Source organism: Leucopleurus acutus (assembly GCF_964270905.1).
Source record: "Leucopleurus acutus genome assembly, chromosome: 3".
Lineage (NCBI taxonomy): Eukaryota > Metazoa > Chordata > Mammalia > Artiodactyla > Delphinidae > Leucopleurus > Leucopleurus acutus.
In genome coordinates this window covers 106,075,362-106,090,596 of record NC_139145.1, presented here as the reverse complement: position 1 = coordinate 106,090,596, position 15,235 = coordinate 106,075,362, and the positions used below count along the sequence as shown (strand labels likewise).

Sequence of the window (15,235 nt, the reverse complement as noted above, 5' to 3'; positions counted from 1 at the left end):
TCTCAAGACAGTTATATGAAAGAATATTTACCAGTAAATTCTATTCATTTGGGAAAAAACCCAACAAAACTGTTTATCTCTTATATTCATTCCCTATGGAAAAAAGCATCCCCCAAATTTACTTTTTTCCCCCATTTCATTTGAATTTTTCATTCGAATTACTTTAATTTCTGCCCTATAAAGTAAAAACACTACAAATAAAATAAATAAAAAATAAAATACAAACACTACAAATTAAAACAAGTCCTATTTAACATAGGTTTAAATAATACTGGTAAATCTGTCAAAAGGTTCTAATTATTTTTAAATGACAGAAAAAGAATTTTAATTTGGCAGCAACCACCTAAGTATTTATAAAATCGGAAGTACTCTCACACATAGGCAATACAAATAAATCGCTTGCTCAGATGAATTTTCAAAATGTATTTTAATCTCGTTCCAGAAAGAAAGAAAATTTCTAGATACAAATACATCTCATTCAGTCACATTTTAAAATACATTCAGCAACTTAAAATATTATAAGAACCCAATATTTTCATCTTTTATAATCTCAATATATTATATATTTAATATATAATATATATGTACAATACATACAGGTAGTCAGCAGGATTACAAAGTAATTTTTTAAAAGTTTGATCAATACTGATAAATATCTTTAGACTAGTAAAAAGAACTATATTTAGGATCATAGAATAAAATAAAATATGGGCAGTCCAAACCTAATAGCAAGACTGCAAATGTTCATGTAGCCAATTATTTTAAAAGATCCCTCAAGTTGGCTAGAATGCATTTTAAAACAATATTCTTGCTACTCTCAAGCAGCAGTACTTATAGATATTAAGCATGTACAACTCCATTAAATTTAAAATTACTATGCAGCTTTCTTTACTGTAATATACAGTAGCTATTCCTTTCTGTTGGATTTTGCTGTTGTTGCTGTTTGAAGAGTGACTCGCATAGTACCAACAGAAGTGACTTTAGCTCCTTTCCCTCCTCTAAAGCATGGCTCAGTTTGAAGATTGTTCTATAGGCAGCCATTATGAATATTAACAGTACCTTAATACCATTAAAAGCAACCAATCAATAACTGGAGTCATATGAGAAGTTTCAAAGACTGATGGAGGTTTCTGTAAACCAAGGTCATCAGAAGTATTACACTTGTAGATAGCGCTCTCACGTCCATTAATACAAGGAGTTAAAATTCCAACGCCACAGTATAGCAGTTAACAATCTATTCTATAATTTTAAATATTAATACCATTAATCCACCCTGAGAATACAGAGGAAGTATTTGAAACAAGATATTCTGATATGGTTTTCCTTCCTTTGTATTTGCTTTCTTCTGGTTTTTGTCAGACCTTCAAGGTACGAGTATCTGAATGCAGAGTGTGACTTCGATATCCTTTTTTGTTAACTGAGATTCACGCCACAGTGAGATACTGGTGATAGAAAAGCCCAAAAAGGCTTGTAGAAAAGAGACAAGCAGCAATCCACCAGGTCAGAAAAGACAGAAGTCCTCGAAAAAGCAGAGGAGTGAAAATGTTTTTTAAGCTGCTCAGTGCCACTGTTATTTGTGTAACAGTTACCTTCATCTTCCCATCAGCAGATGGTAATTCAGAGTAAACAGAATTGGAGGGTGGACTATTATCCACTGGCAAGGTAGAGATAGATTCTGGATAAATCCCCCAGGAATGATTACCTAGAAAATTCAAGACGCAAATAAAACATGAAAAGTAATTCCAAAGCTCGTTATTTAGAAAAAATAAATTCTTTAACTTATATTTAAAATTAAGAACAAAAAGTTTAGTGGCACAACAAATTATTCAATGTTGAAAATAAAGTAAAATAATAATCTTTCTACACACCTGGGGAAAATTCACTTAACTTGACCGGATTATAATCTAACCTTATCAGTAGAGGTGCACATAAAAGCTAAAATCTAATTTACTTTTAATTAACTGCACTAAAATCTGGTAAAATAACAAAAACATTTTTTTTTCTTGTATAATCTATGAATCAACTACCTCTAATGGAGTGACAGGGACAGACTCTATAACTTCTTAGAATCTTTTCTACCTCTAGAATATGAGAATAAATTCTTTCTCAGAAACTCTCTCTGATGTCAATGTGAGAGATTATTAATAGCTTCCAGAAATATTTTTATCATATACTTTCCTATTTTGGATAGAAGATGTGTCACAGAATTTACAACTGAGCTACTCTTTTATGTTCCATAGAGTCCTGAAGGACATTTACATCTATCACAGTTCTACTAAAGCATCTATAAGCCCACCCAATAATGCTTTTAGTTCCTTTGGCTTCTAAACCCCCAACACTGGCAGACTGCCTGACCTAAGCAAAGAAATGATCAATACAACAATAGATTCTTGAGTAACACCACAGATGGGCTGGATTGCTTAGTGAACAGACTTACAGAAGAACTTTGTTCTGCCACTGAGAAATCTTTACTCTATCAACGTAAGTTATCTGAAGCAGAACTCACCAAAGGTTCTGTAATTCATAAGTTTACAAGTACCTTGTAATAATTTAAATGTTATGCACTAACAAAATCTTAAATTACTCTCTTACAACATAAAATATTAAGACAAAAAGTGCTCACTCCAGTTACTCAGAATTAACCTTTAGCAAACAATTCTTTTAACATTATAAAACAATATGGGCCTGAATTTTCAAAATCAAGATGATCAATCAATGAATCAACTTCCATAGCTTAAAATTTCGTATGTTTCCTCTCAAAATTTTTAAAGAGAAAAACAATTTTAAGAGGATTATTTCTTTGTAGGTAACAAAAAGCATTATTAACTGTAGGTAGAAAGTAAAGCAACAAGTTTCCCAGTTGTCAGGGTATGCCTACCTAGAGTTTTCAAAAGCAGAGTTGTGTGAAGCAGCATGACCAGAGGAGCCACATACTGCAGTGCAATGACACAAAGGTAATAAAAGACTCGAGCGACCTGCAACCAACAACATTCTTAAGTTTCTAACACGGTTGACATGTTATGAATGAATTAAACTTTCATATAATTGTCAAACTGAATTGCTTAAGAGATGAATAATCCTTTCATGGGAAGAAAGCTAAATGGTAATAAATTTGTACTTCATTATAAATGCCACCAGACTGACTTCAGAAAGGCTCAGTTCGAAGGTTCTTTAAAATGTGAAAATATTAAAATAAATTCCTTAAAAATATTTAAGTGATTAATACAAATTGGAGAAACAAAACCACTAAAATTCAAATTGCTTATATTCACTTACTATTTCACATATAAAACAAAATGCTAAAATCTCTAAAGACAGACACCTAAAATATCAAACTAAATAACAAGAACCGTCATATATGAGCATAAATAAAAACATTAATCCCCATTTATATTCCACTGAGGTAAAACTACAAAGTATGAAAATACATGAAAGGTAAAACATAAAAAAAGTTGTTTGAATCTTGATAGATACTTCTTACAATGAAATTTCAAGATTAAAAAACAGAGGACCCAACACCACATTTCTTCAAAAAGACACGATCAGGTTATAGGTCCAGTCCATTATAATGGTGGATGGATTCCTAGCACCTTCCTTCTCTGGAATCCCCATTAAGTTAAATTTTATGCTTCATGTTCAAGTACTTGGAATAATGTTAAAAGGAATACATTTAGTCACTAAAACTAATATTTCCTACTCTTTAAGTCATAAAGGCTATACAATATATTGTGATGTCTTTCAAATCAATTAGGGGAGTCCCATTTACCAAAAGTAGATATACCACAGCTTTGCAACCCAAACTGTATGATACTTAATGTACTTAAGGCAAGAAGGGAATTGAAATCCTTTCTTCACCTAGCACCAAAATCAGATCAGAGTCTCTGACATGTCAGTTTAAGATTATCCCATCTATTTATAGTCATTTACAACTCAGTATTTGCTATTTTTCATTTTGACTGCAATATAAAACTTACCATTTTCTGAAGCTCAACTGTGCTTATTCGCCCTGCTTCTTTCTTCATCTGATCCACACATTTCTGGGCTAAGTTTAAGTAAGCTTGCAGGTGACTACGCATCATGGCCAACCGCAAAGCACACAGCAGGATTATTAACCAGAGTCGCAGAGTATCGAATGTAGCTTCTGTCATTCTACAGATCAAAAAGTTGATATGGTGCTCTCAAAGACCAAAATATGCTAGCATGCTAGTTATATGTGTTAATGTTCATCATTTAAGATATAGGGAAATCTAGACTTAGCTACAGATGGAGATATAAAAAGTATCCCACTCTACCACAGACTTACCTGCATGATACTTTCACTTGCTTAACAGATAAATGTATCATGAAATAAAACAGTACAAGATAAATCTAGCAGAAAAAAGTAGAGCAACACTTGGGATTCTTTTCTCTAACTACGCTCCTCCATGGGGGGGGGGAAACGGCTATAAAACGAAAAGGGAAGTTGGGTGCTCTTAAACTGGAGACTATGAGAAAGAAGGAAGGAAACCAGAGGAGCTTGCCTGTGGAACTAGCAAGTTATCAACCCATCTATTTCTGGCTAGAGTTTTGTTTGGTTATATAAATACCTGAGTAGGATCTTTCACTCTGCTGAATTCCTGATTGGGATCAAGAATTCTGATATACTGACAAAATCAGATGTTCCCTAAAGGACTTTAGAAAGAAGAGGTAAATTCTGATGTCCTTTTGGGGTCCAGTTTCTGCTTTGATAAAAGATAACATTGTAATTTGAAAATAATGCCTACCCCATGCCTGACTCTATTCAAAGCTCTAGCACACATCAGGCGCTTAATATGTGACTGTTGAAATGTGTGAAATGTGTGATCTGCCAGACAGGATCTGGAATTTATAGGCGTCTCCCCCAAATTCTTAAGACCATGAGGGTAGTATGGATGGCTATAAAGAAGACCAAGTGGAAAAAGATAAAAAACCTTACAACACTTTGCTCCAAACTAGGCTCCATTATCACCCCTTCCTTCTGTCCATTGTAAGCACCTAGGAAAGGGACTAAAACTACAATACAGAAGTTGCCCGTGGAAATAAAGTTGAAGAACAGTACAGGAAACAGAAAAGGCAGAGAAGATGTGAAAGTGTATAGTTTGGTTTGAACTATTTATGAAGTGGAGGGAAAATAGGGATGGAACAAAGGCTTTATTATGTAGGTTCTCTTTTGGTTTCCTTTTTACAAGGTCATGAGTGAACATGGACATAAAGCTCCAATACAGATGTACTGTTGGTTAGGAAGCATAAAGGCATAACTTTTTTTTTTTTTTTTTTTTGCGGTACGCGGGCCTCTCACTGTTGTGGCCTCTCCCGTTGCAGAGCACAGGCTCCGGACGCGTGGGCTCCGGACGCACAGGCTCCGGACGCGCAGGCTCCGGACGCGCAGGCTCAGGGCCATGGCTCACGGGCCCAGCCGCTCCGTGGCATGTGGGATCTTCCCGGACCAGGGCATGAACCCGTGTCCCCTGCATCGGCAGGTGGACTCTCAACCACTGCGCCACCAGGGAAGCCCAAGGCATAACTTTTTATCAATACATTTACACTGTAATGAACAATGAGATTAAGGTATCAGTCATGTGAGACTGACAGTACACAAAAGTCAAGACCATCCACAGCCCTGAACCTTTCCAGGGGCTTACAGACAATACTGTGCTCCCTGGTGTGGTACAACCAGGAGGCTTGACTGGCAGTATTCTGAAGACAGCTATTACGCATGTTTTGAGGGAGACAGATAACAGAAATGAAGCGAATGGTATAAGGCAGTGAATCAAAACATATCTGCTCTGTTTATGAGGAGTTCAGGATTTTAGATAACAGTCCCTAATTAAATAGTACTGCTAACTCAGATTATTTAACCAACTTCATAAGGATTTGGTAAGTTGAAATGATGGGGTATCTCAAGAAAGAGTCTGAGCTGGGACAAAATATACAGGTAAAGAACAGGCAGAAGAAATTTCTCCAAATTCCTGAAGCCATTCTAGGGTTCACCATATATGTTCTCTTCTGGTTTTCTTCTCACAAGGTTACACACATATGGACTCTGCTTGCTCACATTTTATTTTTTTGATGCCCAAGCAGAACACATGGGTGGATGGGTTTAAATATATTTCCAGATTGAAACTGCATTCTATCCATTTTTGCTTCTGACTACAAATAAAGGCCTTTGACAAACCCTTTAATCCACATGACAGACGAAGAACCTGGGATGACGGGCAGCCATTTTTTCTCAATCTAACATGGACTTTGGAGTTTAAACAAAAATTAAAAATCACCTGTCTAATCACTTAATGTAATGATCTGACAAATAAAAAAAGAATAAAATGGAGCAGAGATATGACTGTAATTGTTTCATTTATGAAGGTCAGAAAAGGGAATGGGACAAAGGAAATAAAGCTATAGGAAGAGGACTCTAGGTCTTCATGGGCAACAAAATTTTTCCTGTTAATTTAACATACCAAGGGGAAAATTCCTTCTTCCTACTTCCTTTAAGCATAGTATTCACTACTAATCTGTACATAGTTTTGTAGGCTACAAGTGGGGAAATGAATATTGGTATAATTACTAAATGCTTTACATACACCAGATCTGGCTGAATAACCTTAGCCAAATTATTTAACCTCTGAGTCTGTTATTTCATCTATAAAATGGAATGAGAACAGCGATTATAAGTAGAGAATTACTGTAAGAATGAATGAGATAAAATATGTAAAATATCAATACCCAGCATAATAACTGGTATATGTCACAAATGCTAGTTTCCTTGTTTTCTTAATTAAACTAAGGCAAATATAAAATCAGAAAACATAACTACAGAAGCATAAAATCCAACTTCCATGATCACACTTCAAGGAAGGACTAGGAATGCTTTCAGCATCAAAGATGTGGGTTAAAAGTTTATCTGAGATTTGGTCTGGAACCCTACGATCCTTGGGATTACTTTTAAATACTCAGTGAACCTGTCAAGTTAAAATTACCATTAAAGCTTACTTGTGTGGGGGAAAAAATGTTATGACTTCAGTGTATACTTTCTTAGTTCAATAAGATTAGGTGTTAAAAAAAAAATCATGGTCATCACCGATTCTACACTTCAAGACAAATTTGTACCAGGATCTAAAAGAAATACATAATATAAAATGCATACTGTGGAATCATTGACTAGTCAAGATTTTCTATTTTAATTTTGATGAGGCAAAGCAGTGAAAGGAACATTTATTAAGCACTTACTTCCAGCTGGTTGCATTACATGTGTTCTTTCATTTAATTCCAATGATAACCTTGTGAGGTGGATACTATTATCTTCATTTTCCAGATGGGGAAACAGAGGTTCAGTGAAGAAAAATAATCTCCCTCAAATGACAGTTTTAGTGAGGATCAGAACTGGGGTTTGAACCAGCTCTGCCTGAATCTTTTTATTACTCTAACATAGTTCCATAAGGCTAATGAGTTAACATATCAAGTATAGTTATTAATGCCTTTTAATAAATTGTTTCTATGTTACCTTCTTCTGTTAAAATACAGTTGTCTAATTGGGGAAATACGACCTAATATTTGATAACAATGTTAAGGTTTTATTTTTAATTTTAATAGCTATGATGATAATATTGTCATGTAGAAAAATATCCTTATTTTTTAGAGATGCATACTAAAGTTCTTAGGGGTAAAAATGTTATGCCTCTAATTTACTTGCAAAACTACCTCATCAAAAAACAAAGCAAAAAACAGTGAAGCAAATATGGAAAATGTTAACAACTCTTAAGGGGCTAAATATATGAATTTCCATTTATACTACTCATTTTTTCCTCCATAATTTTCACAATTAACAGTAGGAGAAATGTAGTATCTTAAAAAAAGCAGAAAAACTTACAACTGTACAAGATAATATTAGTGCAGAGTAATAATCATCCAAAACCATTAATGAAGATCACAAAAGGTAAAATGATGACCTATAGTTTCTATTTTATAATATATTTTTAAACATTTCTATTAATGTTTTAAAAATAGTGTCCTAATGTTATCATTAAAAAATGTGAACACAGTAAATAACATTTTAGAAAAGTTTTGATTATATAATGAAATAAAAATTAGCCCCCAAATACCCATACTTACAAAGGGACACTTTCTTTACCCAATGGTGGGTTCATAATGTAGTCTTTGGTGATTGGTTTTACCCAGAGCAGAACCATAAATAAAGGTGCCAAGAAGTTGATATGAAGTAATGTTCTGAAAGTATTTAAGAAATAAACATAAAAATCCAGAAACAAAATACACTAATAAACTACAGAACCTTGGGACTTAAAAAATGAAGGTAGGAACTTATTTTCAGTATTCTATATTAAGGTACTATTGTCACCATTATTTTATATTTATCACTACTACTTAACACTGATTTGAGCCCTTGTAAAAATACCTCATTATTTTAATTGTTCAGAAGAGAACATTCAGATTGAGGAAAGTTAAATGACTTGCTCATGGCAATATTACAGGTTAGAAGGAGATCTAGCACTAAAATCTAAATCTGTTCACTCCTATTCTAGTGTTCTTTAACAATCTCCTACTGTATCCCTGATTTAATACACTGGTACTTAAATGATTCTCTAACTTTGCACAATCAATGAATCCAATGGATTTTCAGTATAGGAGTCATCTTTTGATACTTTTCAGTCCAGCTAAAACAAAGTGCCTTCTCATTATTTACAAGTAAGAGACAGTGATTAGCAAGGTCCATAACACTAGAAGGCATATGGCAGACGGAAGCTACTGCAGCAACTTACTTATAAATGAGGAAACTTTCAATATGTAATGAACATGTAAAAGGTCTTAATTACATTGTTAAAATCATAAATGACTCACATTTTTATTTCTTCCTGAAGCATTATGAACATACCTGACATTAATTTCCCTATCCTATAAAAACCAAGGAAATTTATATTTCTCCTACAAGGCAAAATACCCAATACAGCAAAAGGTTTCAGGTGTGAGATGTAATGTCATTGTTAATTGTTGTCCCAAGTTTGTATCCTACAGAGATAGATGACTGGTAAAGACTGTCCTTATTTCAGAAAGACAAAATTCTTCAGACTATTTTATTACCATGTACTGCTTTTATTACCAACCATGCTGGGGGAGCTAAACTGGAGGGTTTAAAATACATACACACACACACACACACACACACACACACACACACTTTAAAATACCACTACAGTGCAAGTGATTTATGTGAGCAAATGGCCAGATCAGGAAACCATGAACACCTGACAGGGAGAGGTGGAACTCTGGTTCTAAGCTCTGGCACTAAAACAAGTACTACTGCCTGGCCATGGGGGTAAAGAGAATGCTGCTCTTTGTGCCAGTCATGCTGCTCTCACAACAAAACTAGCTTCCCACACCCTGTATCCGGGCAGAGGTAGGGGTGTGTGTGTGTGTGTGTGGCGGGGGGGCGTGGGGTTGGGGAGTTTGCAATACACTGCATCCGGGCAGGGGTGTGTGTGTGTGTGTGTGTGTGTGTGTGTGTGTGTGTGTGTGTGTGTGTGTGTGTGTGTGTGTGTGTGTGGCGGGGTGCGTGGGGTTGGGGAGTTTGCAATACACTGCATCCGGGCAGGGGTGTGTGTGTGTGTGTGTGTGTGTGTGTGTGTGTGTGTGTGTGTGTGTGTGTGTGTGTGGCGGGGTGCGTGGGGTTGGGGAGTTTGCAATACACTGCATCCGGGCAGGGGTGTGTGTGTGTGTGTGTGTGTGTGTGTGTGTGTGTGTGTGTGTGTGTGTGTGTGTGTGTGGCGGGGTGCGTGGGGTTGGGGAGTTTGCAATACACTGCATCCGGGCAGGGGTGTGTGTGTGTGTGTGTGTGTGTGTGTGGCGGGGTGCGTGGGGTTGGGGAGTTTGCAATACACTGCATCCGGGCAGGGGTGTGTGTGTGTGTGTGTGTGTGTGTGTGTGTGTGTGTGTGTGTGTGTGTGTGTGTGTGGCGGGGTGCGTGGGGTTGGGGAGTTTGCAATACACTGCATCCGGGCAGGGGTGTGTGTGTGTGTGTGTGTGTGTGTGTGTGTGTGTGTGTGTGTGTGTGTGTGTGTGTGTGTGTGTGTGGCGGGGTGCGTGGGGTTGGGGAGTTTGCAATACACTGCATCCGGGCAGGTGGGTGTGTGTGTGTGTGTGTGTGTGTGTGTGTGGCAGGGGGGCGTGGGGTTGGGGAGTTTGCAATACACTGAAAATAAAACTCCAAATTCCCAAAGGGAAAAATCTTAAGAAGCCACATTTTACTGAGAAGGAAACTAAAATGTACCCCCATCCCCAACCCCAAACCACCACTAAATGCTTTAAATGTTTTTATAAAGTGATTCTTTCATCCCACAGCCTGGGTAAACCATCGGGTGCAGGGGAAGAAAGCAGCAGTATTAGGTATGCAGTGTTGCTAGGGAACACTCTAGTATCAAGGAGCAGCCCACAGCGGTTTCAGTAGCTGGTGAAGGGCTCCCCTCCACCCACTCTTTCAGCTTATTTAAATCATAACACTGGGGTTAGTGGACTGAAGTGTGTGTGTAGAGAGGAGGGGGAGAATCAGGTTTTGTTTTAAAAGGAGCCATTAGAGAGACGGATGGTGGGAGAAAGGCAGGATGTAGCCAACAGCATGCTGAGTAAAAGGAGTGGAAAAAAGGGATGAAGGAGTGTGTACTGGGAGGTGAGAATAAATAAATACACACACAAAGCAAATAAAGAAAAATGGAGGTAAGGAAAAACACAAAAAAACTTTCAAAATTAAAATAAAGGAAAATGACATAGGTAAGAGATAAGAATGTGAAAAGACTAGAGAATCAGCATCATTAAATATCGGCTTTTAAAGAGCAGAAATGTTAGGAAATATGATTACTCAGAGAAACTTAATGACTATAAATACATATATCAAAATGGAATATTCTCAACTTAGGCTTCTACTGCAAAACAAAAAGAGGACTTGGAAATTTGGATCTGGATATGAAATGAAGATAAAAATCTGTCACTCTGCCAAGGTGTCCACACCACCAACAACAAAAAATCTGTGACAACCACAAATAAGATAGTAAATGGGCTCTGAACAACATGCAGAGATTCGAATACGATTTCTCCATTTGAAAACTAAAATAGTAATCTATGATATTTAACACTGTACGGTATTAGCCATCCCGAACTAAAATAATCTTGCAAACAGATCAATAATATAAGGAAAACAAACATTCCTTATGTATACAGATTTACTTTCAAAACATTTTTAAATAAAATACTTTAAATAAAAAATATTAAATTATTTAAATAAAATTATTTATATGAAATTTAAATAAGTATTTTTAACTTAAAAATTCTGATTTAAAGAAATTTCCATAGATCCTTAGATCAGTGGCAGAGATTACAATATCATAAACATTCATCTCTGAGTTCAAAAGAACTAACATAAATACTGATATTTCCATTTTAACAGATAAAAGAGAAATTTAATAATTTAGTGGGTTTTTTTTACATAGGACTTAAAATTTAGAAGTGAATGAAAGAAGCTTGCTTATAGTAGAAAGAGGAAGAAGTGTGACATCAAATGATTATTAATTTTCAATACAATAATTTATGATTTCATTACAATAATATACCTTCATTAAGATGAAAAACATATATTTATCTGCATGTGCTTATGTACATTTTCCGCTTACTGTGTAATTTTTTCTGTTGCCAAATTCAGGGCATCCAGATGCATTTGAGCCAGCCGTAATCCAGGAAATGTCAAAAAAGCCCCAATGAGCGAACAGAAAATAGCCAGGAAAAATTTGAAAGTAAGTTTTGAAACAGGACCCCTAAAAATAAAATTTTTAAAAAAGCTGATAAACTTTTGAAGTTAACTTTCTAGAAATTTCCATTCTTCTAATCAATTACTTTACAAACCACAATAATAACAGTAATACAAACAAAGTAAACTCCTACAAAGACTGCTCTTATTCAATCATCCATAAAGGATTCTGATGAAGTATAAAGTAAATCAGACATCTCTTAAGCCACAGTTTTAACAATCTAACCTACATGTTCAACATAGAAAATAACATGTGATTCATAAATTTCATTTAATCTCTAGTAGAAGAGGAATTAAGTTAAATAAGAGCAAATTCAAATGAGAATTCTATAAAAGATACTTTGTACAAATGCAAAAAACATGAGTAAGAATATTGCTAAAAAAGAGACAGTCCTACTTAAAAAAGAACTCCTTTCACTGATTAAAAACAAAGAACCACTTATAGTAAATGCTATTTTACCAAAAATGGAAAAAATTAAATCCGAATAATAATTAAAAACTTACTGAGATTCTAAACCTTGCTTTTCGAGAAACTGCATTGCACTGTCTGAAAAATTTGTAAACCCTGTAGGGGGAAAAAATTTACTCTTATCATAGGGGTAACACAGAATCTTTGGAAATAAAATGCTAGAAAACAGAACATCTGAAATTTTGAAATGATGAGCATAGCTCTTTCATGTGCTAATTAGTATGTCATAATGCAATAAAATTTAGTTATTAGGAGAAATAGTCTTTGAAAACATCCCTTTGATATTTGTACATTCCATGAGTATGCATAAAATTTGCATTAAAATTTGCATCTTTATCTGTGTGCATCTTTATCTAACATTAGCATTGGTGAAACTTATTTAACTTTAAGGAAAAAATGGGGAGGGAACAGCATTTTTGGAAAAAGGTAGCAAAAGCTTAGCTAAAAAAAAAACAAAAAAAAGATCTTAAGAATAATAAAGGTTAATTATTTAGAACATTACAGAACATACGCCTCAAACCTAATTTTAAAAACTTAACAGATATGAAATTATTACCTGTTTCGAGTCCAAATTCCAGATAGTTTTCTGTTACAATCAAGACTGCCATTGCTTTCACAAAGAAAAAAAATCCAAAGGTAACACAGACTGATCTTTCACCACCATCTTCTACTTTAAAATAGTGTGTAGTTAATGAAAATAGAACTTTGCTGCAGAAGGAAAAGTTCAGGAAAAACCACAAATAACTTTGTGGAACTTAAACACAACCATCTTTACAGGGCCTGAACTCCAATAAAATTTGACTACAACATTCATTGTGATGCTACAACATGCTTATCTACAAAGTGCCGTTTGGAAGTAAGTGAAAAACTAATGAAAATCTGAATAGTCTTCCAGAAAATAAGACATAAAAACAAAGCAAATCTAAGTGAAGTTTATAACATTTTTAAATTAATAAAAAGTGTACATACACATACTAAGCTGTAATTAGGGAAAGAATGTATTTCTACTTTATCTAACTCAAATTTACTAGGAGGTTATTACAATAATTTTATGAAATAGGTTCTCAGTGAAACTATTATGAAATAGTTCTCAGAAAAGCCAAGGTACCAGTTATCTTAGGGAACTACCTTTTATTGGGTATATTTGTCAAGTTGTTTATATTTAGAATTAAACACACATCATAGGAATCATCTGTAAATCATCCACTAATTCAAAATTTGAGAATTACTAATAGCCAATGTGTAAGTTGTGGCACAAAAACTAAATAAGCATCTAGGATCAGCATTTCACAGTATGATAAAACAAAATACTTTAAACAAGTTCCTGTTGAGTACTCAAAAACAACCAAAGGCTCAACATGCTCACCTATTTTTAAATATTTAAATTTTATATGAAAGTACTAAAGAGACTATTTTATCTGAGCCTTTCCCCCCTTAGTAATTAATCAAATCAAGAGCAAATCAGTGGATGATCCATAGCTAGAATCCAGATTTCCATTATACCAAATTGTTCTCCTTGAAAGCATAAACCCACCAAACAAAATAAGGTGCTTGGCCAAAAAAATCTAGAAAAGCAACTTTTACATTAATTATATATCAAGCATAGGAAGTAACAGCAGCTGTCATTTAGTATTTGCCAAGTGCTAAGCATTACCAATTAACTCATTTCATCCTTACATTAGCCAACTATTATCATTACTTTTCCAGACTTTAAAAAACTATGGCACAGATAGGTTAAATAGCTTGCTCAAGATCACACAGCTAGATCAGAGGCAGTTGGGATTTAAATCTAGGCAGTCTGGATCCAGAGTATGTTCAGCTAACAACTTAGTATACTGCCTCTAAGATACTGTATACAGCACCTAAGCTATGTGGTAGTTAGCAGCAACACATGAAAGCATTTTCAAAATAGAGCTGCCTTGACAGAAGTAAATAGTTCAAACATCCTCACAATCAGAAGTATTCTTTTTTTTTTTTTTTTTTTGCGGTACGCGGGCCTCTCACTGTTGTGGCGTCTCCCGTTGCGGAGCAACAGGCTCCGGACGCGCAGGCTCAGCGGCCATGGCTCACCGGCGCAGCCGCTCCGCGGCATGTGGGATCTTCCCGGACCGGGGCACGAACCCGTGTCCCCTGCAGCGGCAGGTGGACTCTCAACCACTGCGCCACCAGGGAAGCCCAGAAGTATTCTTATTAAGGAATGGATGGGCAAGGATAAGGACACTCGTCCTTTCTCTTTAAAAGGAAGATGTCCTTTGCTGCCTATTTAAAATATGCTAATATAGTTATTACCCAGTCTCTATTAAGATCCTACCTAGGATACTGGATATTAATGTAGAGTCCCAGCTGCTCTAAAGCTTACGGGCACCTACCCTAAGTAAGCCAACATGAAGGTAATACAGACAGATGACTTTCTTGCATCTTTCAAATGCAACTTGAAATAAATCTCTACTAGAATGTAAACTCCATATCAAGGATTCTTGTCTCTTGCGCACTACTTAGAGTACCAAAAGAAGTGCCTGGCACATAGTAGGTACTCAAACAATCAGTGAACAAATTTTGCCATAGAAATAATGTTTTACATGGTAGTTTAGGTAACCTGAAACTATTAATTCTATGCTTTAACGGTAAATAGACCTTTTGAAGAATGAGATAAAAACAATTCTTTCTCTGGGATAAGATACTCAAAGTAAAAAAATAATATAGAAAAAGTTTTAATCTAAGATCTGTTTTTATCAGTGGTAATAACAAAAATAAAAATTATTTACCACTCAGGGTTATAAATTTAAAGGATGTTCTAAGTTTTATAAAGGCTTAGGCTTTGTTTTCTTAAGGCTTATTTAGAAGATAGTTCCCTCTTTTAAATGTCAAAAAATAAAATGAAGTATAAGAATAGCTCATTTTTATCCACCTATTCCTGGGGCAACGAGGCCCTCAGAAGTGTG

General features: G+C 35.3%; 1 protein-coding gene across 6 annotated transcripts in view; it reads right to left on the bottom strand.

The window, feature by feature from the left end:
- Nucleotides 1–605: 605 nt before the first annotated feature.
- Nucleotides 606–15,235, bottom strand: part of TMEM161B (transmembrane protein 161B) — a 69,724-nt gene continuing 55,094 nt past the window's right edge. For 5 of the 6 annotated variants that reach the window (XM_082836056.1, XM_082836053.1, XM_082836055.1 and 2 more), the window contains 7 exons: nucleotides 12,850–13,001; nucleotides 12,329–12,389; nucleotides 11,691–11,831; nucleotides 8,128–8,241; nucleotides 3,975–4,149; nucleotides 2,879–2,975; nucleotides 606–1,702 (listed from right to left, as the gene is read on the bottom strand). In XM_082836056.1, the coding sequence (XP_082692182.1) occupies nucleotides 1,425–1,702; nucleotides 2,879–2,975; nucleotides 3,975–4,149; nucleotides 8,128–8,241; nucleotides 11,691–11,831; nucleotides 12,329–12,389; nucleotides 12,850–13,001 (1,018 nt within the window). In that variant the 3' untranslated portion in view covers nucleotides 606–1,424. The remainder of the gene's footprint in view (nucleotides 1,703–2,878; nucleotides 2,976–3,974; nucleotides 4,150–8,127; nucleotides 8,242–11,690; nucleotides 11,832–12,328; nucleotides 12,390–12,849; nucleotides 13,002–15,235) is intronic. The other variant, XM_082836057.1, reaches the window with a different exon arrangement.